The sequence below is a fragment of the Salmo trutta genome, chromosome 8 (assembly GCF_901001165.1).
Source record: "Salmo trutta chromosome 8, fSalTru1.1, whole genome shotgun sequence".
NCBI classification, from domain to species: Eukaryota; Metazoa; Chordata; class Actinopteri; order Salmoniformes; family Salmonidae; genus Salmo; species Salmo trutta.
The window spans coordinates 44554082-44579812 of NC_042964.1; the positions used below are offsets into that span (position 1 = coordinate 44554082).

The following is a 25731-nucleotide window of genomic DNA, read 5'->3' on the forward strand; positions in this document are numbered from 1 at the left end:
GGGAAAGAGAGGAGGGAAAAGAAAGAGGAGAGAGAAGGGGGTTTACAGAGAGGAGATAGGAGACAAAGCGTGGAGAGAGAGAGGGAGAGAGAGAGGGCACACTCCTCTTCTCTGCTATTTACTGCTGGACTGGATTGTGACTCACAGCTAAAAGGAGCTACATGTATTAGTCCGTCTCTCTGAGAAGCAGAGGGAGCACACAGCTCTGGGGGAACACAGAGAAGAGCTGCTGGAATTGCGTGTTCCTCTCTCCAAGACCTTTCGTACAGAATAACCCTTTCGGAAGAAAGGTAAGTCTACGGGGAATAAGAAGGGGAAAGAATGATTAGAGAGAGTGAGGGGGGATGGAGATATACTGTACAGGGAAAGAGAGGAGACAGAAGGGGAAGGAGTGAGGGGGGGATGGAGATATACTGTACAGGGAAAGAGAGGAGACAGAAGGGGAAGGAGTGAGGGGGGATGGAGATATACTGTACAGGGAAAGAGGGGAGACAGAAGGGGAAGGAGTGAGGGGGGATGGAGATATACTGTACAGGGAAAGAGAGGAGACAGAAGGGGAAGGAGTGAGGGGGGATGGAGATATACTGTACAGGGAAAGAGGGGAGACAGAAGGGGAAGGAGTGAGGGGGGATGGAGATATACTGTACAGGGAAAGAGGGGAGACAGAAGGGGAAGGAGTGAGGGGGGATGGAGATATACTGTACAGGGAAAGAGAGGAGACAGAAGGGGAAGGAGTGAGGGGGGATGGAGATATACTGTACAGGGAAAGAGAGGAGACAGAAGGGGAAGGAGTGAGGGGGGATGGAGATATACTGTACAGGGAAAGAGAGGAGACAGAAGGGGAAGGAGTGTTATTAGTGGTGCTTCTCCATCGATGTGCTTGCTACTGCCTCTTTCTCTGTGTTTTTTGTATTATGGCTCTCTCTCTCTCTTTCTCTCGCTCTCTCTTCTCTAGAGGTTGTGTGTTCTATGGGGTGCAGTGGCCCGAGGGGATGGGAACGTATGAAACGCTTCTGTGCCGTTCAATCGATCCTGCTGACTAGTGACTATTCCGCGTGTGTGTGAAATACCTGCCCGTATTTCTGTATTTGTTTTAATCTGTGTGTTTTGGAGATGTACTGTACACAGTTGCATAAAAGAGAGATCTGAGTCTTGCTGTCCTGGGCTGGGAATTGCTGTGGCTGTGCAGCGGTGGTGAAAGTAGTGTAGAAGTGTGTGTGTGTGTGTGTGTGTGTGTGTGTGTGTAGAGGGGTTCATAGAGTGCTTGAGTTCAGTGGGAACACACAGTCACTCACGTACAGGCCAACACACACATCCCAGGGCAGGCTGGGTAACAGGCCCTGAGGGCTTGGTGTAGATGGACCTCTCAGATCTCCTGTTGGGACTTCAGCCCTGGTTCTGTCTCTGTCTGTTCATCACATTTAGAACAGATGTTTAGAACAAATGTACTTGCTCATCAACTTAGATGATTTCAATCTGTCTCTGTTACTCTCCATTCTTTTTCGGTACTCCCACTCTCTAAGTTAGGACATGTACAGGTATGCTGTAAGAGAATTGCACACTAGGGCCTGGAGGGAATGGAATGCAGCCCAACTATTGCATTACGTGGGGGTGGTAGGTGGTGTGTAGGTAGCTTACATGGGTAGGTTAGTATAGTGATGGTGGTTGACGGGGTTATTGCACAGCTGCTATTGGAGACTTTACCTTGGCTAACCCTAGATCTGTAACGCATTGGTGACCAATCTCACCATATAGAGAGGAGCGAAGGGGAGAGAGAGAGAGAGATGAAGGGAGAAAGAAAAGTGGCAGAGAGAGAGAAAGGGTTGGGGTTGAGAAAGGGGGGAATTCGAGAGAGAGAGGAACGGAACAAATGAAATGGGGAGAGAGTAGGGTGGAGCAGGTTGCAGCAAGACAGCAGACATGTTTTCCACAACAGCTGTTGAGCAAACAGAGTGAAGGGGTAGAGGCAAATCCTACCACCTGCCCTTGTTTTACACTGACGCCAGGTGACCAATCATACTCAGCCATCATGCTGCTCACCCTGCTCCACCTGACCACCTGGCCAATCAAATCATCACCTCACATAGGGGTTGTGACACGTACAATATTCCGCTTAATTGACGACCATAAATCATTTTACACTTCAGTCGACCTTAATGGAATTACCCACATTAGTCCTACTCATTCATTACTTCTCAAAACACAGCCTACTACCTATATAGGGCTCTACTTTGACACCCTATTCCCTATATAGTGCAGTACTTTGACACCCTGTTCCCTATAGGGCAATCATTTAGACCAGCCTGTTCTGATCAGCAGTACTACACTATAGGAAGCAATAGGGTGTGTTTTGTGATTATTACATCACCTCAGCCAACTGAACTGTGTCCCTCTGGCCAACCAAGTAGTATCACATGGTGACATTTTGAGCAACATGTGTTTAAGGAATTTTCACAGTCCATTGAAGAGTCATTGGTAGATCAAGGCTAGTGTGTGTGTGTGTGTGTGTGTGTGTGTGTGTGTGTGTGTGTGTGTGTGTGTGTGTGTGTATACTTGCATGTGTCCATGTTTGCACTTGTTTGTATGTGTGTATAACAGATCCCTTTTGTCCTTTCCACTCCTCACACATGCTGCGTTTACCATTATATAATCACAGCAGAACCAAGAACTAACACATCCTCTGATGGGGAAGAACACAGGAAGAGAAATAGTAACAGCATTACAACTGTGTAGTGATTGGTCCACTGAGACCTATAGAGAAATAGTAACAGCATTACAACTGTGTAGTGATTGGTCCACTGAGACCTATAGAGAAATAGTGACAGCATTACAACTGTGTAGTGATTGGTTCACTGAGACCTATAGAGAAATAGTGACAGCATTACAACTGTGTAGTGATTGGTTCACTGAGACATATAGAGAAATAGTGACAGCATTACAACTGTGTAGTGATTGGTCCACTGAGACCTATAGAGAAATAGTGACAGCATTACAACTGTGTAGTGATTGGTTCACTGAGACCTATAGAGAAATAGTGACAGCATTACAACTGTGTAGTGATTGGTTCACTGAGACCTATAGAGAAATAGTGACAGCATTACAACTGTGTAGTGATTGGTTCACTGAGACCTATAGAGAAATAGTGACAGCATTACAACTGTGTAGTGATTGGTCCACTGAGACCTATAGAGAGTCTCCGTCCCAAATGGCAACCTATCCCCTATATTGTGCAAAAGAAGTGTACTACAAAGGGAATAGGGTGCCATTTGGGATACAGTCAGACTCTTCTTGGCTGTGTGAAATCCTATTGCTTTCATCAGAGGCTTTGAAGTACCCAATGTAAACGATAACCCAGACAAATATCACAGTCTGTTTCCTCTCCTCCTTTCAGACCTGCGTCTTGTTGGTTATTACATTACTCAGCCTGCCCATGTATTCATGAGCTCACGTGTGTGTGTGTGTGTGTGTGTGTGTGTGTGTGTGTGTGTGTTTCCTCCAGCATTTGTCATGTTTTTCCTTCATTTGCCACTATTTCTGTCTCTCAGGCACAAACGGAACACACACAGACACACACAGACACACAAACACACACTGAGCCAATGCTCCCAGTCCCATTTAACACTGTCTATTAATGGAGATGTAGTTTTATAAAATCTCCTATTGGCTCTTCAGGCTGCCGGTGAACAAAACAAGCTTCCCCATTGGTCCCCTGGAATTGTGGATTGCCTCTGCATTGAATCGATATATTGTGGATTTTTAGATCTGTTCATTATTGTTCTACAACAAAGAGACGCTGAATCATTATCAACGTACATCCTGAAAAACACATAGACTGTATAGATTGATGATCAGTTTGAGGACGCAAAGCCCACCCATCTCAGCCATAGCAGTGGCTTTGTCTTTACTGTACCGTGGTTGCCAGGCAACCGGTGGTCTCTGTTTTCCCTCCAGTTGTCCCCGGCGATGAGGAGGAGAGGCGCTGGTTAAAAATGGATCAGGAAGAGAGAATTAAGGCTTGGTCTCCACGGTGATGACCATTGAGACTGTGTCTGTCTGTATTTGTGTGTGTGTGTGTGTGTGTGTGTGTGTGTGTGTGTGTGTGTGTGTGTGTGTGTGTGTGTGTGTGTGTGTGTGTGTGGACTAGAGCCTGCACTGCAACAGTCTTGTAGCAATAGATATTCCAGCCAAATCAATTCCAATCAGGATAGACAACAGAAGGGCCTTTAGGAAAACCTGTAATTCCAACAAAGCCAACGACAGGGAGAGGGGGGGTGGGGGAAAGGGAGAGGGAGAGGAAGATAAAGGAGGACTAACTGTCTTTGATAAAAAGACAAACCATTGTGATAAACCAGTGTCAATAGACTGTAGAAAACAATGTGGTATTGTTTGTTAGATCTATTGAGAGTGGTAAAAGAGAGACACACACACATGCATACACACACCAGATCTGCGCATTATTATACAGTAGACATGACTTGTTGACGGTACAGTAATAGAAACGTTGCCCTCTCTGTTTTCAACCTGCTCACACTACGCTGCATTGTTTAAAGCTACAGTCTGCGATTTGAAAAAACAACTCAGCTGTGTTTTGGTACACAGCTGAGGCCGAGTCACAGACTCTAGCTTTAAGTGAAGGCTAGGGTCTCTGTGGTCTATGGGGACATTCTCTTCCTTGATACGTTTTTATTTATAAACACAAACCAACAGAAACAACAACAACACAACCACTCGATACACACCACAACATGCCCACACCTGTCCATGTACACACATAAATACATTGTCTCAATGGGATTTGTATTTTGTTCTAAGGCCTTTCTCTTTGCCATAAGTCAATGCCTGCCTGCTCATGCAAACTTAACTAGGCATTCATGGGCAATGCTAGCCTGGTTAAACTAGACTGAATGCTACGAAACAACAGGGAGCGTATTGTTTAGTCCGGTTTGACCAGGCTAGGCCAATGCAGTCACAATCCCTTCCTGTCCCCTTCCTTTTCATCTTACTACTGACACCAGACGATTTAGACCCACAGCTGATGGTGGAGATCAACATCACTGTGGGTTTTCAGTCAGTCTGTCTGCTTCCCAAATGGCCCATAGGGCTCTGGTCAGAAGTAGTACACTATTTAAGGAATATGGTGCCATTTAGGATTCAGTCTGTCTTAGATCCTTAGTGACAGTGACTGGAGTTCACCAGACATGCTTTGATCCAATGGAGCCAAGGCAATGTCCTTGAGCTCAACCAATCCAGAGTCCATGAAAGAATTGACCTGGAAAATATCAAAAGGTCTTGTCAATGGCTTGGGGTCGTGACTTGTAGAGTTGTCTGGGGAGTTCTGATTGGGTTATATTGACAGGCTGGAGGACACACACACACTCACACAAACACACGTACACACACACACGGACACAAACCAATAGAGACACGGTCACGATGTCTGAACGTGGTTGCGATTGTTGGAGTGGAATAAGAGCTTTTAGGCCCTTTAGCCTCATTTTCAAACGCAAAGTCAACGCTTTTGGTTGCTAGGTCCATCAGAGCAATCACACCAGGGGACCGCGCTCTCTCACCAGGCAATTAGTCTATCAGTTTGATAGATAGATAGAAGGAGGGAGGGGTAGAATAAGAGGGAAGGGGGGAGGGATGGAAAGAGAGGTAGGTAGAAAGAAATGGGACAGTAGGAGGGAGAGGGAGGGAGGGGGAAGAGATGAGGGAGGGAGGGGGAAGAGATGGAAAGAGAGTAGAAAGAGAGGGGACAGTAGGAGGGAGAGGGAGGGAGGGGGAAGAGATGGAAAGAGAGTAGAAAGAGAGGGGACAGTAGGAGGGAGAGGGGAAGAGGGAGGGAGGAAGGAGAGGGATTGAAAAAGAGGTAGGTAGAAAGAGAGGGGACAATAGGAAAGAGGGGATGGGGAGGGAGAGAGGATAGGTAGAAACGGTCAGAAAGAAAGCGAGGGACAGAAAGAGAGAAGGGAAGAAGAGAGATAAAACTGCATACACAGCGGGAACTGGAGAAAAATATTTAGAGGGATGGCGAGAGATGGATAAACGAGGAAGAGAGTTGGTCTTGTTCTCTCATCATTAAAACTAGAACGGTATTGTGAGCACAGACAGTGATTCGGCCAAAGTTTCTCCCTCCCTCCCGCCCTCCTTTATCTGCTCAAATGAGCCGGCCTGTCAACCTAGCTCTCCCATTGGTCAGTGAAGGCATCCCTTTGTGACAGGATCCTAAATGAGGGAAAGTCCTTGTTAAGGTCCAGTGATTAACCAGTGGTCAGTTGCAGCCAACCGTATCCTTGTTTGTCCTGTTTGAGTCATTATTGTCGTAAAGCAACATGTTTTGGCATGAAAGTCTTACTGGCGTGGCATAATCAAGGCTTCCGTTCTGAAACATGTTTCTTTTATTATGAAGTCCTTCAACAGTGTCTGAATGTAGTTATTGTATAACCACTCTTTTCCTTCCCCTTCATAGGACTGGGAGGGAGGGACAGTGAACTATTTTTCCAAACTGTCTCTGTAATCACAGTTCGCTGATGGTGAGTGTGTGGTCTCCTCTGGCATTGCAGTGGAGTTTAGAGGATTAGGGTCGTTACTGTGTCTGTCCCGGTTAAGCCTGTAATCAGAGCTGTTCCCCTGGACTAACGGGAACGTTAACGGGATTACTCCATCGATCAGCAAAAACACACACACACGTTGGCACTAACTCTCTTCAGAGCGAGCAGACCACACACTCTCACAGTGCGGACAGACAGACAGACAGAGATACACATGAACGCAGGCACAGACACACACACACAGACACACACACACACACACACGGACTCTAGACAACGACTAGAGGCTACGTCCCAAACCGTTTCATTTAAAGGAAGACTGTCATCACCGCAAGGCAAGTTAACCAGCTTGATCCCTCCGGCAATGTCCCAGCAAAACACTGCAATCTGAAGAGACACAGAGAGAGAGAATAAAAGAGAGAGGAATAGAGCCAGCAAAAGAGAGAGAGATAGAGATGGGTTGTCACTTTGCCATCAGAGACAGAGATAGTGAGAGAGGTGGGGAGGAGGGAAGAGTGATAGAATGATATTGAGTGAGAGAGAGAGAAGAGAGACTGATATTTTGCTGTGTATTATGATGATTAAGTGTAATATAAATATTCCCCTTTGTATTTCTACTGTGTCTTGGCTTTGGCAATGTGACCTACTGGCTTATCATATCAGCAGAGCTTATTGAATTGGATTGAATGCAATTGAATATGGAGTTGGGGATGGAAGCAATAGAGGAAGAGTGAAAGAAGGCGTATATTGAGCGTGTAGGGTAGGCTAGAGCCACTGTAGCAGTCACTCAGTCTCTATACGCAGACAATGAACTTCATTTAAATGCAAATGAGGGCATGGTGCAGTCAGGCACACATACTGTACTGAGAACACATACTGTAGAGAGAACACATACTGTAGAGAGAACACATACTGTAGAGAGAACACATACTGTAGAGAGAACATATACTGTAGAGAGAACACACTGTAGAGAGAACACATACTGTAGAGAGAACACATACTGAAGAGAGAACATATACTGTACATACTGTAGAGAGAACACATACTGTAGAGAGAACACGTACTGTACTGAGAACACATACTGTACATAATGTAGAGAGAACACATACTGTAGAGAGAACACATACTGTACATACTGTAGAGAGAACACATACTGTCGAACACATACTGTACATACTGTAGAGAGAACACGTACTGTAGAGAGAACACATACTGTACATACTGTAGAGAGAACACATACTATAGAGAGAACACATACATACTGTAGAGACAACACATACTGTAGAGAACACATACCAACTGTAGCGAGAACACATACATACTGTAAAGAGAACACACACATACTGTAGAGAGAACACATACTGTACATACTGTAGAGAGAACACATACTGTAGAGAGAACATGCATACTGTAGAGAGAACACATACTGTACATACTGTAGAGAGAACACATACTGTAGAGAGAACACATACTGTAGAGAGAACACATACTGTAGAGAGAACACATATTGTAGAGAGAACACACACGTACTATAGAGAGAACACACACGTACTGTAGAGAGAACACACATACTGTAGAGAGAACACACACATACTGTAGAGAGAACACACACATACTGTAGAGAGAACACACGTATTGTAGAGAGAACACACACGTACTGTAGAGAGAACACACGTACTGTAGAGAGAACACACACGTACTGTAGAGAGAACACACACGTACTGTAGAGAGAACACACATACTGTAGAGAGAACACATACTGTAGAGAGAACACATACTTTAGAGAGAACACATACTGTACATACTGTAGAGAGAACACACACGTACTGTAGAAAGAACACACATACTGTAGAGAGAACACATACTGTAGTGAGAACAATACTTTAGAGAGAACACATACTGTACATACTGTAGAGAGAACACACACGTACTGTACAGACAACACATACTGTACATACTGTAGAGAGAACACATACTGTAGAGAACACATACTGTACATACAGTAGAGAGAACAAATACATACTGTAGAGAGAACACATACTGTACATACTGTAGAGAGAACACATACTGTAGAGAACACATACTGTACATACAGTAGAGAGAACACATACTGTAGAGAACACATACTGTACATACAGTAGAGAGAACACACACGTACTGTAGAGAGAACACACACGTACTGTAGAGAGAACACGTACATAATGTAGACACACATACTATAGAGAGAACACACACATACTGTAGAGAGAACACATACTGTAGAGAGAACACACACATACTGTAGAGAGAACACACACTGTAGAGCGAACACACACATACTGTAGAGAGAACACACACTGTAGAAAGAACACACACATACTGTAGAGAGAACACATACGTACTGTAGAGAGAACACACACATACTGTAGAGAGAACACACACATACTGTAGAGAGAACACACACATACTGTAGAGAGAACACACATGTACTGTAGAGAGAACACACACCTACTGTAGAGAGAACACACACATACTGTAGAGAGAACACACACGTACTGTAGAGAGAACACATACGTACTGTAGAGAGAACACACACATACTGTAGAGAGAACACACACATACTGTAGAGAGAACACACACATACTGTAGAGAGAACACACATGTACTGTAGAGAGAACACACACGTACTGTAGAGAGAACACATACTGTACATACTGTAGAGAGAACACACACATACTGTAGAGAGAACACATATGTACTGTAGAGAGAACACACACATACTGTAGAGAGAACACACACATACTGTAGAGAGAACACACACATACTGTAGAGAGAACACACACATACTGTAGAGAGAACACACACATACTGTAGTGAGAACACATACGTACTGTAGAGAGAACACATACTGTACATACTGTAGAGAGAACACACACATACTGTAGAGAGAACACACACGTACTGTAGAGAGAACATACACGTACTGTAGAGAGAACACACACGTACTGTAGAGAGAACACATACTGTACATACTGTAGAGAGAACACACACATACTGTAGAGAGAACACACACGTACTGTAGAGAGAACATACACGTACTGTAGAGAGAACACACACGTACTGTAGAGAGAACACATACGTACTGTAGAGAGAACACATACGTACTGTAGAGGGAACACACACATACTGTAGAGAGAACACATACGTACTGTAGAGAGAACACACACATACTGTAGAGAGAACAAATACGTACTGTAGAGAGAACACATACGTACTGTAGAGAGAACACACACATACTGTAGAGAGAACACATAGGTACTGTAGAGAGAACACATACATACTGTAGAGAACACATACGTACTGTAGAGAGAACACACACGTACTGTAGAGAGAACACACACATACTGTAGAGAGAACACATAGGTACTGTAGAGAGAACACACACGTACTGTAGAGAGAACACATACTGTTCATACTGTAGAGAGAACACACACATACTGTAGAGAGAACACATACGTACTGTAGAGAGAACACACACATACTGTAGAGAGAACACACACATACTGTAGAGAGAACACACACATTCTGTAGAGAGAACACATACGTACTGTAGAGAGAACACACACATACTGTAGAGAGAACACATACGTACTGTAGAGAGAACACACATACTCTAGAGAGAACACATACGTACTGTAGAGAGAACACACATGTACTTTAGAGAGAACACATACTGTACATACTGTAGAGAGAACAAACACATACTGTAGAGAGAACACACACATACTGTAGAGAGAACACATACGTACTGTAGAGAGAACACACACGTACTGTAGAGAGATCACATACATACTGTAGAGAGAACACATACGTACTGTAGAGAGAACACACACGTACTGTAGAGAGAACACACACATACTGTAGAGAGAACACATAGGTACTGTAGAGAGAACACATACACACTGTAGAGAACACATACGTACTGTAGAGAGAACACACACGTACTGTAGAGAGAACACACACATACTGTAGAGAGAACACATAGGTACTGTAGAGAGAACACACACATACTGTAGAGAGAACACATACGTACTGTAGAGAGAACACACACATACTGTAGAGAGAACACACACATACTGTAGAGAGAACACACACATACTGTAGAGAGAACACATACGTACTGTAGAGAGAACACATACGTACTGTGGAGAGAACACACACGTACTTTAGAGAGAACACATACTGTACATACTGTAGAGAGAACAAACACATACTGTAGAGAGAACACACACATACTGTAGAGAGAACACATACGTACTGTAGAGAGAACACACGTACTGTAGAGAGATCACATACGTACTGTAGAGAGAACACATACGTACTGTAGAGAGAACACACACATACTGTAGAGAGAACACACACGTACTGTAGAGAGAACACACACGTACTGTAGAGAGAACACACACATACTGTAGAGAGAACACATAGGTACTGTAGAGAGAACACACACGTACTGTAGAGAGAACACATACTGTACATACTGTAGAGAGAACACACACATACTGTAGAGAGAATACACACGTACTGTAGAGAGAACACACACGTACTGTGGAGAGAACACACACATACTGTAGATAGAACACACACATACTGTAGAGAGAACACACACGTACTGTAGAGAGAACACACATACTGTAGAGAGAACACATACGTACTGTAGAGAGAACACACACGTACTGTAGAGAGAACACATACTGTACATACTGTAGAGAGAACACACACATACTGTAGAGAGAACACACACATACTGTAGAGAGAACACATACGTGCTGTAGAGAGAACACACACATACTGTAGAGAGAACACACATACTGTAGAGAGAACACATACGTACTGTAGAGAAAACACTCACGTACTGTAGAGACAACACATACTGTACATACTGTAGAGAGAACACATACGTACTGTAGAGAGAACACACACGTACTGTAGAGAGAACACATACGTACTGTAGAGAGAACACACACATACTGTAGAGAGAACACACACGTACTGTAGAGAGAACACACACATACTGTAGAGAGAACACACACATACTGTAGAGAGAACACATACGTGCTGTAGAGAGAACACATACGTACTGTAGAGAGAACACACACATACTGTAGAGAGAACACACACATACTGTAGAGAGAACACACACGTACTGTAGAGAGAACACATACTGTACATACTGTAGAGAGAACACACACATACTGTAGAGAGAACACATACGTACTGTAGAGAGAACACACACATACTGTAGAGAGAACACACATACTGTAGAGAGAACACATATGTACTGTAGAGAGAACACACACATACTGTAGAGAGAACACATACGTACTGTAGAGAGAACACACACGTACTGTAGAGAGAACACATACTGTACATACTGTAGAGAGAACACACACGTACTGTAGAGAGAGCACATACGTACTGTAGAGAGAACACACACATACTGTAGAGGGAACATATACTTACTGTAGAGAGAACACACACATACTGTAGAGAGAACACACACATACTGTAGAGAGAACACATACGTACTGTAGAGAGAACACACACATACTGTAGAGAGAACACATACGTACTGTAGAGAGAACACACACATACTGTAGAGAGAACACATACGTACTGTAGAGAGAACACACACATACTGTAGAGAGAACACACACATACTGTAGAGAGAACACATACGTACTGTAGAGAGAACACACACATACTGTAGAGTGAACACATACGTACTGTAGAGAGAACACACACATACTGTAGAGAGAACACACACATACTGTAGAGAGAACACATACGTACTGTAGAGAGAACACACACATACTGTAGAGAGAACACACACATACTGTAGAGAGAACACACACGTACTGTAGAGAAAACACATACTGTACATACTGTAGAGAGAACACACACATACTGTAGAGAGAACACATACGTACTCTAGAGAGAACACACACATACTGTAGAGAGAACACACACGTACTGTAGAGAGAACACATACTGTACATACTGTAGAGAGAACACACACATACTGTAGAGAGAACACACACTGTAGAGGGGGGGTAGAGAGAGAGCTAACGGTAACTGGTCAGGTTCCATTTCAGAGTTAACATTGTAATGTACTCCCCCAGGATCTAAATAGCATATGTTTTGGTCAAACAAAGAAGTGTGTGTGTGTGTGTGTGTGTGTGTGTGTGTGACGAGAAAGAGGGAGAATGGAGCTGGCTAATATTTGGATCTGCTTACGTATGTTTGTGTAACAGACCGAGAGAGAGAGCGATAGCCTCACAAAATATGCCAATGAAATCTCCAACCATCAAAACCCAGAATGACATATAATCGCACGTCTTTGATCATGGTAATTTTGGCGATTAGAAGAAAAATTATTCTGGAAAAGAGAACAGTGTTAGACGATGATCAAACCATTCCTTTATTTTTTGAATTGCCTGAATGTTTAGAGCCTGTTTGGTTAGCCGAACACTCCTCTATTTAAAAAAGACCATTGATTATTTCATAGTGTGGCGTTAACATTTAAATATTTTTATTTTATTTTTTATTTCACCTTTATTTAACCAGGTAGGCTGGTTGAGAACAAGTTCTCATTTGCAACTGCGACCTGGCCAAGATAAAGCAAAGCAGTTCGACACAAACAACAACACAGAGTTACACATGGAATAAACAAACATACAATCAATAATACAGTAGAAAAATCTATATACAGCATGTGCAAATGAGGTAGAATAAGAGAGGTAAGGCAATAAATAGGCCATGGTGGTGAAGTATTTACAATATAGCAAATAAACACTGGAATGGTAGAATGGCAGAAGATGAATGTGCAAGTTGAGATACTGGGGTGCAAAGGAGCAAGATAAATAAATAAATAAATACAGTATGGGGATGAGGTAGTTGGATGGGCTGTTTGCAGATGGGCTATGTACAGGTGCAGTGATCTGTGAGCTGCTCTGACAGCTGGTGCTTAAAGCTAGTGAGGGAGGTAAGAATCTCCAGCTTCAGAGATTTTTGCAGTTCGTTCCAGTCATTGGCAGCAGAGAACTGGAAGGAGAGGCAGCCCAAAAAAAATTGCCTTTGGGGGTGACCAGTGAGATATACCTGCTGAAGCGCGTGCTACGGGTGGGTGCTGCTATGGTGACCAGTGAGCTGAAGTAAGGCGGGGCTTTACCTAGCAGAGACTTGTAGATGACCTGGAGCCAGTGGGTTTGGCGATGAGTATGAAGCGAGGGCCAGCCAACGAGATCATACAGGTCGCAGTGGTGGGTAGTATATGGGGCTTTGGTGACAAAACGGATGACACTGTGATAGACTGCATCCAATGTGTTGAGTAGAGTGTTAGAAGCTATTTTGTAAATGACATCGTCGAAGTCGAGGATCGGTAGGATGGTCAGTTTTACGAATCACCAGCAGCGAGAGCGACATCATTGATGTATACAGAGAAGAGAGTTGGCCTGAGAATTGAACCCTGTGGCACCCCCATAGAGACTGCCAGAGGTCCGGACAACAGGCCCTCCGATTTGACATTCTGAACTCTATCGGAGAAGTAGTTGGTGAACCAAGCGAGGCAATCATTTGAGAAACCAAGGCTGTTGAGTCTGCCAATAAGAATATTGTGATTGACGGAGTCGAAAGCCTTAGCCAGGTTGATGAATACGGCTGCACAGTAATGTCTCTTATCGATGGCGGTTATGATTTCGTTTAGGACCTTGAGCGTGGCTGAGGTACACCCATGACCAGCTCTGAAACCAGATTGCATAGCGGAGAAGGTACGGTGAGATTCGAAATGGTCGGTAATCTGTTTGTTAACTTGGCTTTCAAAGACCTTAGAAAGGCAGGGTAGAATAGATATAGGTCTGTAGCAGTTTGGATCTAGAGTGTCTTTGAAGAGGGGGATGACCGCGGCAGCTTTCCAATCTATGGGAATCTCAGACGATACGAAAGAGAGGTTGAACAGGCTAGTAATAGGGGTTGCAATAATTTCGGCAGATCGTTTTAGAAAGAGAGGGTCCAGATTGTCTACCCTGGCTGATTTGTAGGGGTCCAGATTTTGCAGCTCTTTTAGAACATCAGCTATCTGGATTTGGGTGAAGGAGAAGTGGGGGAGTTTTGGGCGAGTTGCTGTGGGGAGCGCAGGGCTGTTGACCGGGGTAGGGGTAGTGTGGTGTTTCATTTCTGTATTACCAAATGAGGAGAAACAAACTTCACACACCAGTCAGAGTTATACTTAAACTACATCTTTAATAATAAGAGCTTTGCAATAGCATTGACTTTCAACGATTCCCTATTTCTAATGAACCGTTGACAGTGACAACACAAAAGTACAAAGATCTTTTATAGCCAAGATACACCCCTCTCAACCTACATGACGAACAACAGATACATAGAATGGTCACAAGGTTAAGTTTTGTATGAAAGATATCTATAATACATAGCAGACAGCATCTGCAGTCAACAGTTTTCATTGTATAGACCAGTGTCTGGTCCTCCTACTCCAAACTGGAACCGTCTCTTCCTGGTACGGTATAGAACAGAAACATTAGCTCATCCAATGGCATAACCCAATTGTCAACTCTAGATACTCCCATCTCAAGTAAAACCCCTTCTTGACACCACTCCTGGACAAGCTCACTGAGGGGAGTGAGTCTCTAAGTCATACACTATCCCAGGATAAGTGCAACATCAGAGAGGACATACAATAGTTCCATACACTGCCATACACCTCCCCCCAATGCCAAAGGAGGGAATGACTTGCGCACAGACATTGTGGAGACAAGTAATTGGTTCCCCATTAATCACATGGTTTAAGAATAGGTAAAGACACATTCACATATGAAGACAATGTTCCCATCCTGTCCTTTTCGCTTTCTGATATTCTGCATAGCACCAGAGACATGTAAAAGACAAGCCTGACCTCTCCCCTCTCTGGACCCCAAGTGACTGAGCCCCAGCTGAGGGAAGAAGTGCAACTGCCAACACCAGAGTCCAAAGGGATGCATTCTAATAACAAGTATATCACATAAGCATATTATGCAGATAAGACATCTTAATGATCTATGTTACCCAACTAATTCTGATTCATCCGCCACAGTAGCCAGGTAGAAAGCATGGCCAGCCGTAGAAAAAATGCTTATTGAATTTCTCAATTATTGTGGATTTATCTAGCCTCAGTGAAGTGGGCAGCTGGGAGGAGGTGCTCTTATCCTCCATGGACTTTACAGTGTCCCAGAACTTTTTTGAGTTTGTTCTACAGGATGCAAATTTCTGTCTGCTAAATGACTTAAATGTAAATGTAAATGTCTAAGGCTAGTTTTTTCAAACTGCCTGTGTATATTGGTTCCGAACTTCCCTGAAAAGTTGCATATCACGGAGGCTATTCGATGCTAATGCAGAACGCCACAGGATGTTTTTGTGCTGGTCAAGGGCAGTTAGGTCTGGAGTGAACCGAGGGCTATATCTATTCCTAGTTCTACATTTTTTGAATGGAGCATGCTAATTTAAGATGGTGAGGAAGGCACTTTTAAAGGATAACCAGGCATCATCTACTGACGAGATGAGGTCAATGTCATTCCAGGATACCCTGGCCAGGTCAATTAGAAAGGCCTGTTCGCAGAAGTGTTTTACGGAGCGTTTGACAGTGATGAGGGGTGGTCATTTGACCGCAGATCCATTACGGATGCAGGCAATGAGTCAGTGATCGCTGAGATCTTGGTTGAAAACAGCAGAGGTGTATTTAGAGGGCACGTTGGTTAGGATGATATCTATGAGGGTGCCGGTGTTTACGGATATGGGTTTGTACCTGGTAGGTTCAATGATAATTTGTGTGAGATTGAGGGCATCAAGCTTAGATTGTAGGATGGCCAGGGTGTTAAGCATGTCCCAGTTTAGGTCACCTAGCAGCACGAGCTCAGAGGATAGATGGGGGGCAATCAATTCACATATGGTGTCCAGGGCACAGCTGGGGGCAGAGGGTGGTCTATAGCAAGCGGCAACGGTGAGAGACTTGTTTCTGGAAAGGTGAATTTTAGAAGTAGAAGCTCGAATTGTTTTGGTACAGACCTGGATAGTAAGACAGAACTCTGCAGGCTATCTCTGCAGTAGATTGCAACACCGCCCCCTTTGGCAGTTCTATCTTGGCGGAAAATGTTATTGTTAGGGATGGAAATTTCAGGGGTTTTGGTGGTTTTCCTAAGCCAGGATTCAGACACGGCTAAGACATCCGGATTGGCAGAATGTGCTAAAGCAGTGAATAAAGCAAACTTAGGGAGTAGGCTTCTAATGTTAACATGCATGAAACCAAGGCTTTTACGGTTACAGAAGTCAACAAATGAGAGCGCCTGGGGAGTAGGAGTGGAGCTAGGCACTGCAGGGCCTGGATTCACCTCTACATCCCCAGAGGAACAGAAGAGAAGTAGGATGAGGGTACGGCTAAAGGCTATAAGAACTGGCCATCTAGCACGTTCGAAACAGAGAGTAAAGGGAGCAGGTTTCTGGGCACGATAGCATAGATTCAAGGCATAATATACAGACGAAGGTATGGTAGGATTGGACGTAGACCTAGGCATTGAGTAATGAAGAAAGAGATATAGTCTCTAGAGACGTTTAAACCAGGTGATGTCATCGCATATGTGGGAGGTGGAACAACATGGTTGGTTAAGGCATATTGAGCAGGGCTATATTATGAGATATAATATCTATTCAATCACAGCCGCAATCTGGGTTTCCTGTATAGGAAAATACATGTTCTTCTTGTTTATGGATTGGGAAATTAATCATTTGAGTTTATTTAGATTTCTCTTTTGGTTGCTCTTAAATGTGTGTGTGGTAACAGATGCGGGCCAGTAATTGGTGAGTGAGGGCTGGAGAGGAAGTAATCAATAGTGTGTGTGTGTGTGTGTGTGTGTGTGTGTGTGTGTGTGTGTGTGTGTGTGTGTGTGTGTGTGTGTGTGTGTGTGTGTGTGTGTGTGTGTGTGTGTTTGTTAGGTAATGGTGGTAGCGTAGGGAGAGTCATTAGGCTCACGGCTAGGTCTCAGACTCACTATAATTACCAACTCTCTAGCTGGAACACACCACACACCTACATCCTCCCTCCTCTGTCCAATTATCCACACACACATCCTTCATTGATGCACATCACACACACACACACACTTACATCCACTGCGTTTTGGGAGAAGAGCTTACTGCCAAGACAGTGTGAGCCACACACACACCCAAATCTAGGGTGTTGGAGCCAGTCTTTTGGCAGCCCTTTAAACCCCCTGCAGAATGTGCCAGGAAGGACAAACCAAACTAAAAAGTGTGTGTGTGTGTTTCACTGCAAACCTAATTACCTTGTAACGGTGGACCAGGCTGGTGCCTTTATGTGATAATAATTCTAGTAATGATGTTACATATGTTCTGCTCTGTGTTTTTACCATTATGACTCATTGTGCCTTCTTTGAAAGCCCGGTTATTTGAATATATTAATGTTTAATAGAAACACTCATATGTTTTGCTTATTACAACCAGAGGAGGCTGGTGGGAGGAGCTATAGGAGGACGGGCTCATTGTAATGGCTGGAATGGAATCAATGGAACAGTATCAAACACATCAAATGTATAGAAACCACACGTTTGACCCCATTCCATGTATTCCATTCCAGCCATTATGATCAGCCTGTCCTCCTATAGCACCTTCCACCAGCCTCCTCTGATTACAACATCTGTTTTTACCTCAGGCAGTCACATATGATGTCACCATATCACCATTGTTATAAATGTGATGTTGTCAGTTTATTATCGTGGTCTTTGTATTATTCCAGAGTGCCTCACTACCAATAGAAGTAGGATTTGAATCCAACACTCTCATAACTGGGTTTTACTTCAATGGGGGCTTATTACATTTACATTTTACATTTTAGTCATTTAGCAGACGCTCTTATCCAGAGCGACTTACAGTAGTGAATGCATACATTTCATACAATTTCATACATTTTTCTTTTTTTTCCTGTGCTGGCCCCCCGTGGGAATCGAACCCACAACCCTGGTGTTGCAAACACCATGCTCTACCAACTGAGCTACAGGGAAGGCTGTAGCTCAGTTGTATTACATGCTTAGTTCACGTTGATTCCAATGTTAAATACATGTTGATAATTGTGTTCCAACAGTTGTGTTGATAGGTTGTTGACCTGTGTCTCTCTTCCTCCCTAGGTGTTGAAGGTCAGCCTGATAGGACACAGGAAGAGAATTCTGGCCTCGCTGGGAGACAGGCTTCACCAAGACCCTCCACAGAAACCCCCACGGGCCATCTCCCTACGGGTCAGTGTGTTTATGTGTGTTTATGTGTGCGTGTGTGTGTGTGTGTGTGTGTGTGTGTGTGTGTGTGTGTGTGTGTGTGTGTGTGTGTGTCCTCACTCTCTTCCCTCCCAGATGGTAGTAGTCCTAGAGACAGCAGACAGAGATTCAGTGAGCTTAGGGGAAATATCTCCACTGCTGTTGTTAGCCTTCACAAGTCTCCCGGCAGACACAAAATGGATGCCGCCAGGACCACAATAGCACCACTGTTTCCCCTCTCCCTGCCGGTCCTGGATACTAATTACAAGATGCTGGATTCCATTCCCCAGTGCGTATGGGTCTAATGTTCAACTCGGGAAATGCTTCACCTCCTGGGACTCAATTTGATCCGGTAGCCAGGATGCGGCTGCTCCTCTGCAGCCTCTCAAGGCCCAGACGCCTGCTTTCATTCCATTTAACAAATCGGTCCAGACAGAGGGGCTGGGCTGTGTCTCCACTGCAAATCTAGTCTGATGTGCACGTCCAGAGCCAGGCTAGCAAACAGAGAGGAGGCTGAAGGTTTATTCAGCATAGCATATTGCCAAGTTCCAAAAGCATACCGCTAGATACCACTTAGAATGCATGCTCAACACAGTAGCTTCATTTTAAGAGGTATGCTAGTGAAAATAATGAGATAACAGGTTAGCAAGGCAATCACTATGTAGTGGAATCATTATACCATTATTGTCTACCCTAATTTGAGCCCCCCCTTGAGGCATGTCCACATTGGGAATAGCCAGTAGTGGCTGTCTTGACATTTGACCTCTCCTTTTCTAGATACAGCCTATCATGGAGCCTCAAAAGCATCACATGGCACACTTCACCACCATTTAATAACCCCTCCCCTCTGTCCATCCATCCTCCCAGGAGCCCGGTGGCTGCAACACCCCTCCCCAGATCCTTCCGGGCCAGGCTGCGTACACCACGGCGGGCGTCCCGGGGGGCTCGTTGGACGTGCAGCACCTCATCATGCAGGCGGACGCACGGCGCCGCCAGCGCTCCAACGACAACTACTTAGAGGAGATGCCTCGCTCCAAACTGGAGCGGCAGATGGCCCAAGTCAGCATGGTGAGAGGGGGGAGGGGGAGGGAAGGAAGGAGGAAAGGGGGAGGAAGGGGGAGGAAGGGAAGGAGGGAAGGGAGGAAAGGGAGAGGAATAGACAGCAGCCTCTCACAATTATTTTCCTGTGTGTCCCTATTTGACCACTCTACCAAACTACGAAAGCTTGATGATTAATATAATATGACATATCATTCATCCTCTCGGATGGTTGGGGTGCGGAACGCTGTTATAAATCATTTGTACACTGCAAATTGACCAGAAGAATCCCAAACAGATATAGTATTAGATAAAAATAGAATCCTTTCAAACCTTGATTGCTTTGGGATAAGATCACATATGCCTCTATTTATACGTTAAAACTACTGTACTTGGGAACAAATTAAAATCACTTTGAGCTAATTTCTTTTATGTCCAACAACAATTTTTTTTTTTTAAACACATATATATATATATATATATATTTGGCCCTCGGACTGCCTATTGGGGAATCCTGCCCTATACGGTACCATAACCGCTCTACCATCCTGTATTAGCATGCTATTTAACTTATATACAGTGCATTCTGAAAGTATTCAGACACCAATTCTAAAATTGATTAAATAACAATTTTTCCTCATCACTTTACACACAATACCCGATAAAGACAAAGCGAAAACAGGTTTTTAGACATTTTTGATAATTTAGAAAAAATAAAAAACAGAAATACCTTATTTACATAAGTATTCAGACCCTTTGCTATGAGACTCGAAATTGAGCTCAGGTGCATCCTGAGATGTTTCTACAACTTGACTGGAGTCCACCTGTGATAAATTCAATTGATGGGACATGATTTGGAAAGGCACACACCTGTCGATATAAAGGTCCCACAGTTGACAGTGCATGTCAGAGCAAAAACCAAGCCATGAGGTCGAAGGAATTGTCTGTAGAGCTCCGAGACAGGATTGTGTCGAGGCAGAGATCTGGGGAAGGGTACCAAAAAGTGTCTGCAGCATTGAAGGTCCGCAAGAACACAGTGGCCTCCATTATTCTTAAATGGAAAAAAGTTTGGAACCACCAAAACTCTTCCTAGAGCTGGCCGCCCAGCCAAACTGAGCAATCGGGGGAGAAGGGCTTTGGTCAGGGAGGTGACCAAGAACGCGATGGTCACTCTGACTGAGCTCTGTGAAGATGGGAGAACCTTCCATAAGGACAACCATCTCTGCAGCACTCCACCAATCAGGCCTTTACGATAGAGTGGCCAGATGGATGCCACTCCTCAGTAAAAGGCACATGACAGCACGCTTGGAGTTTGCCAAAAGGCACTTAAAGACTCTCAGACCATGCGAAACAAGCTTCTCTGGTCTGATGAAACCAAGATTGAACCCTTTGGCCTGAATGCCAAGTGTCACGTCTAGAGGAAACCTGGCACCATCCCTACGGTGAAGCATGGTGATGGCAGCATCATGCTGTGTGGATGTTTTTCAGCGGCAGGGACTGGGAGACTAGTCAGGATCGAGGCAAAGATGAACGGAGTAAAGTACAGAAAGATCCTTGATGAAAACCTGCACCAGAGCGCTCAGGACCTCAGACTGGGGCGAAGGTTCACCTTCCAACAGGACAATGACCCTAAGCACACAGCCAAGACAACGCAGGAGTGACTTTGGGACAAGTCTCTGAATGTCCTTGAGTGGCCCAGCCAGAGCCCGGACTTGAACCCGATCGAACATCTCTGGAGAGACCTGAAAATAGCTGTGTAGCGTCGCTCCCCATCCAACCTGACAGAACTTGAGAGGATCTGCAGAGAAGAATGGGAGAATCTACCCAAATACAGGTGTGCCAAGCTTGTAGGGTCATACCCAAGAAGACTCGAGGCTGTAATCGCTGCCAAAGGTGCTTCAACAAAGTACTGAGTAAAGGGTCTGAATACTTATGTAAATGTGATATTTCAGTTTTTGTTTTTATTATATGTGCAAACATTTCTTAAAACCTGTTTTTGCTTTGTCATTATGGGGTATTGTGTGTAGATGGATATGGGAAACAATTTTTTTTAGAATAAGGCTGTAACGTAACAAAATGTGGAAAGTAAAGGGGTCTGAATACTTTCCAAATGCACTGAATATTAGCATGCATGTTACAGTATGGTAACCTTTCTATCAAAATCCATGATCATCTTACTGAACCTCTCCACCAACCTATGAAAGCACGGTCGGCGAGTCAGGCATCTGGGAGAGCAGCTTCTCTTAAGCGTTCCTTTGATCTACCCTGATTAGGGTCCATCCGGAGTGTGTGTGAGAGTGTGTGTGATTCACAGAGCTTGTCGCACCAGACGCACTCTTATGTTTATACACGACTGACTCCTTGAAATGCATTTGTGTCACGACTCACAACATTGTCCTCTTTAGAGCAGCACTCAGGGGAGTGCAGTGAGTCAGCAAGGTTGTGTACAGGGGATCACTCTCATATACTCTCTCTCTCTGATGTTTTACTTTCCACTCTTTCCTTCCTTCCTCATCTCTCCCTTTCTTCCCCTTTTCCCTCCACATTGCCTCTCCCCCCATTACTACTGAGACAGTCAGAGATCATGCCCTTCTCCCCCCATTACTACTGAGGCAGTCAGAGATCATGCCCTGCTCCCTCCCCATTACTACTGAGGCAGTCAGAGATCATGCCCTGCTCCCACCCCATTGCTACTGAGGCAGTCAGAGATCATGCCCTACTCCCTCCCCATTACTACTGAAGCAGTCAGAGATCATGCGCTACTCCCTCCCCATTACTACTGAGGCAGTCAGAGATCATGCCCTGCTCCCTCCCCATTACTACTGAGGCAGTCAGAGATCATGCCCTGCTCCCTCCCCATTACTACTGAGACAGTCAGAGATCATGCCCTACTCCCCCCATTGCTACTGAGGCAGTCAGAGATCATGCCCTGCTCCCTCCCCATTGCTACTGAGGCAGTCAGAGATCATGCCCTACTCCCCCCATTGCTACTGAGGCAGTCAGAGATCATGCCCTGCTCCCTCCCCATTGCTACTGAGGCAGTCAGAGATCATGCCCTGCTCCCTCCCCATTGCTACTGAGGCAGTCAGAGATCATGCTCTGCTCCCTCCCCATTACTACTGAGGCAGTCAGAGATCATGCCCTACTCCCTCCCCATTACTAATGAGGCAGTCAGAGATCATGCCCTACTCCCTCCCCATTACTACTGAGGCAGTCAGAGATCATGCCCTACTCCCTCCCCATTACTACTGAGACAGTCAGAGATCATGCCCTACTCCCCCCATTGCTACTGAGGCAGTCAGAGATCATGCCCTGCTCCCTCCCCATTACTACTGAGGCAGTCAGAGATCATGCCCTACTCCCCCCATTACTACTGAGGCAGTCAGAGATCATGCCCTGCTCCCTCCCCATTACTACTGAAGCAGTCAGAGATCATGCCCTACTCCCTCCCCATTACTACTGAAGCAGTCAGAGATCATGCGCTACTCCCTCCCCATTACTACTGAGGCAGTCAGAGATCATGCCCTGCTCCCTCCCCATTGCTACTGAGGCAGTCAGAGATCATGCCCTGCTCCCTCCCCATTACTACTGAGGCAGTCAGAGATCATGCCCTGCTCCCTCCCCATTGCTACTGAGGCAGTCAGAGATCATGCCCTGCTCCCCCCCATTACTACTGAGGCAGTCAGAGATCATGGCCTGCTCCCTCCCCATTACTACTGAGGCAGTCAGAGATCATGCCCTGGGCCCCATTACAGAGATAGAGGCTCTCTCTCTTTCTCTGTACTCTTTCTGTTCTTTATATAATTGTGTTTTGCCAATTGTGTCTTTATCTTTGTCCCCCCTCTCTCTGTCCCCCCCTCTCTCTTCCCCCTTCTCTCTCTCTCCGTCCCCCCTCTCTCTTCCCCCTTCTCTCTCTCTCCGTCCCCCCTCTCTCTTCCCCCCCTCTCTCTCCGTCCCCCCTCGCTCTCCCCCCCCCTCTCTGTCTATCTATCTCTGTCATTTTATTTATTGCCTTATCTTACCTCATTTGCACTCACTGTATATAGACTTTTTGTTTTCTTTTGTTCTACTGTATTATTGACTGTATGTTTTGTTTACTCCATGTGTAACTTTGTTGTTGTATGTGTCAAACTGCTTTGCTTTATCTTGGCCAGGTCGCAGTTGCAAATGAGAACTTGTTCTCAAATAGCCTACCTGGTTAAATAAAGGTGAAATAAAAAAATATATATATTTTTTAGATCAGTTAGAGTAGCCCAGTGTCTTGGAGTAGATTACCTGTTCTGATCCTCCTCTAGGGCTCACCCTGCAGCTATTTACCCCGATGTCATTATCCCTGATTACCTCACCTCCAGAGTATCTCATTAAGACGCAGATGGATGTGACACACAAACAAACAAGCACTCCCGTATAGTAGTGTATCAGCACCTGTCATGGGACTTTGATTATTAAACTGTGACGGGAGGATTTCCTCACACTCCAGCCTTGTTGTAAACATTGCCTGTGTGATTATCGTCTGCTTGATTATTATAAACCATAGAGTTGGATAGATGCCACATCTTTGCATATTTGCTTAATGGTTTCTATGACAGCATGGGCAGCGCCATTGAGGGCTATCTCCATTGATGAAAGTCCTCAATGGCGCTGCCAATGCTAAAACAGGCTTTGTGGCAAGTGCACCCTCTATCCAACTCTATGTTATCAACTAACTTCTTGTTGTCCTGATCCTGGATCTTATTTCTATTTATTTATCAGTCTCATGATGTTGGAGAAAGACCTTCTGCAAGAAATGATACTGTAAGTTGTCTGTGATGCTAGTGTGCATCAAATACTGTTGTTGTCAATGTACGTGACAATGTCAATGTACGTGACGAACAGTCAAACAGTCATCTGTCAATGTACGTGATATAAATGCACATTATACTTGTTGATAATACAAATCCATTTACTCACGATCATTTGCATTTTATTTAGAACATTTTGGCTAAGGGAAAAGTACTATATCTAAATATATATCCATTTCCTGTTTCTGTTGAAAAGGATGAAAGAAAGAAGGACAGGGGATTTTCCCCACAGTGCTAGGGGAGGTGTGAGCATCATAGCACTAGCTAGGGGAATTAAACAGTATGAAAATCCATTTAAATATGACCCTTCTAAGAGTGTTAAAACTCACTTAGCATTAGGAGAGGAGGGTCCATAGAAACACAGTGAGGGACTCCAAATGTTTTTGAAGCGTTGTTGTTAAGCTTTTCATGTTCAGTCAGTCTGGATAGAACCTGTTACATCATAGAAGTGCCATGTGGTTAGGAGCAAACGGCAGCACATATCTGACAGACTAGATATGTCAGCTCAGAATATGCTTGACTTAAGTTTGTGCCCAATCCTTTTCCTTGTAATCGGCTGTGATTCCACAACCGTGGCCTGTGTCTGATCTTGCCATTGGCTGTCGTTACAGCAAGGCGAATGGTGCGAGCCAATCACGTTGCGTCCTCCCAACGAGGCCACCTCGTCCACTCCAGTGCAGTACTGGCAGCACCACCCTGAGAAACTCATCTTCCAGTCGTGTGACTATGAAGCTTACGTGAGTATTCCCGTCCCTACGTTGTACTGTGTGTGTGTGTGTGTGTGTGTGTGTGTGTGTGTGTGTGTGTGTGTGTGTGTGTGTGTGTGTGTGTGTGTGTGTGTGTGTGTGTGTGTGTTAGTATGCTTTTCATGCATGTATGATATGCTTGTGAATGTGTATGCATGCAAAAAGCTACATTAGCATCGTATCATATTCTACAGCAGTGGTA

The 25731-nt window shown here is 44.6% G+C and overlaps 1 protein-coding gene across 5 annotated transcripts in view; it reads left to right on the top strand.

The window, feature by feature from the left end:
• The window catches only part of LOC115199072 (ankyrin repeat and sterile alpha motif domain-containing protein 1B), a 310469-nt gene that overhangs the window by 251879 nt on the left and 32859 nt on the right, over positions 1-25731 (top strand). For 4 of the 5 annotated variants that reach the window (XM_029761613.1, XM_029761611.1, XM_029761614.1 and 1 more), the window contains 4 exons: positions 18782-18889; positions 19772-19972; positions 24695-24736; positions 25395-25520. In XM_029761613.1, coding sequence (XP_029617473.1) covers positions 18782-18889; positions 19772-19972; positions 24695-24736; positions 25395-25520 — 477 coding nt within the window. The remainder of the gene's footprint in view (positions 1-18781; positions 18890-19771; positions 19973-24694; positions 24737-25394; positions 25521-25731) is intronic. The other variant, XM_029761615.1, reaches the window with a different exon arrangement.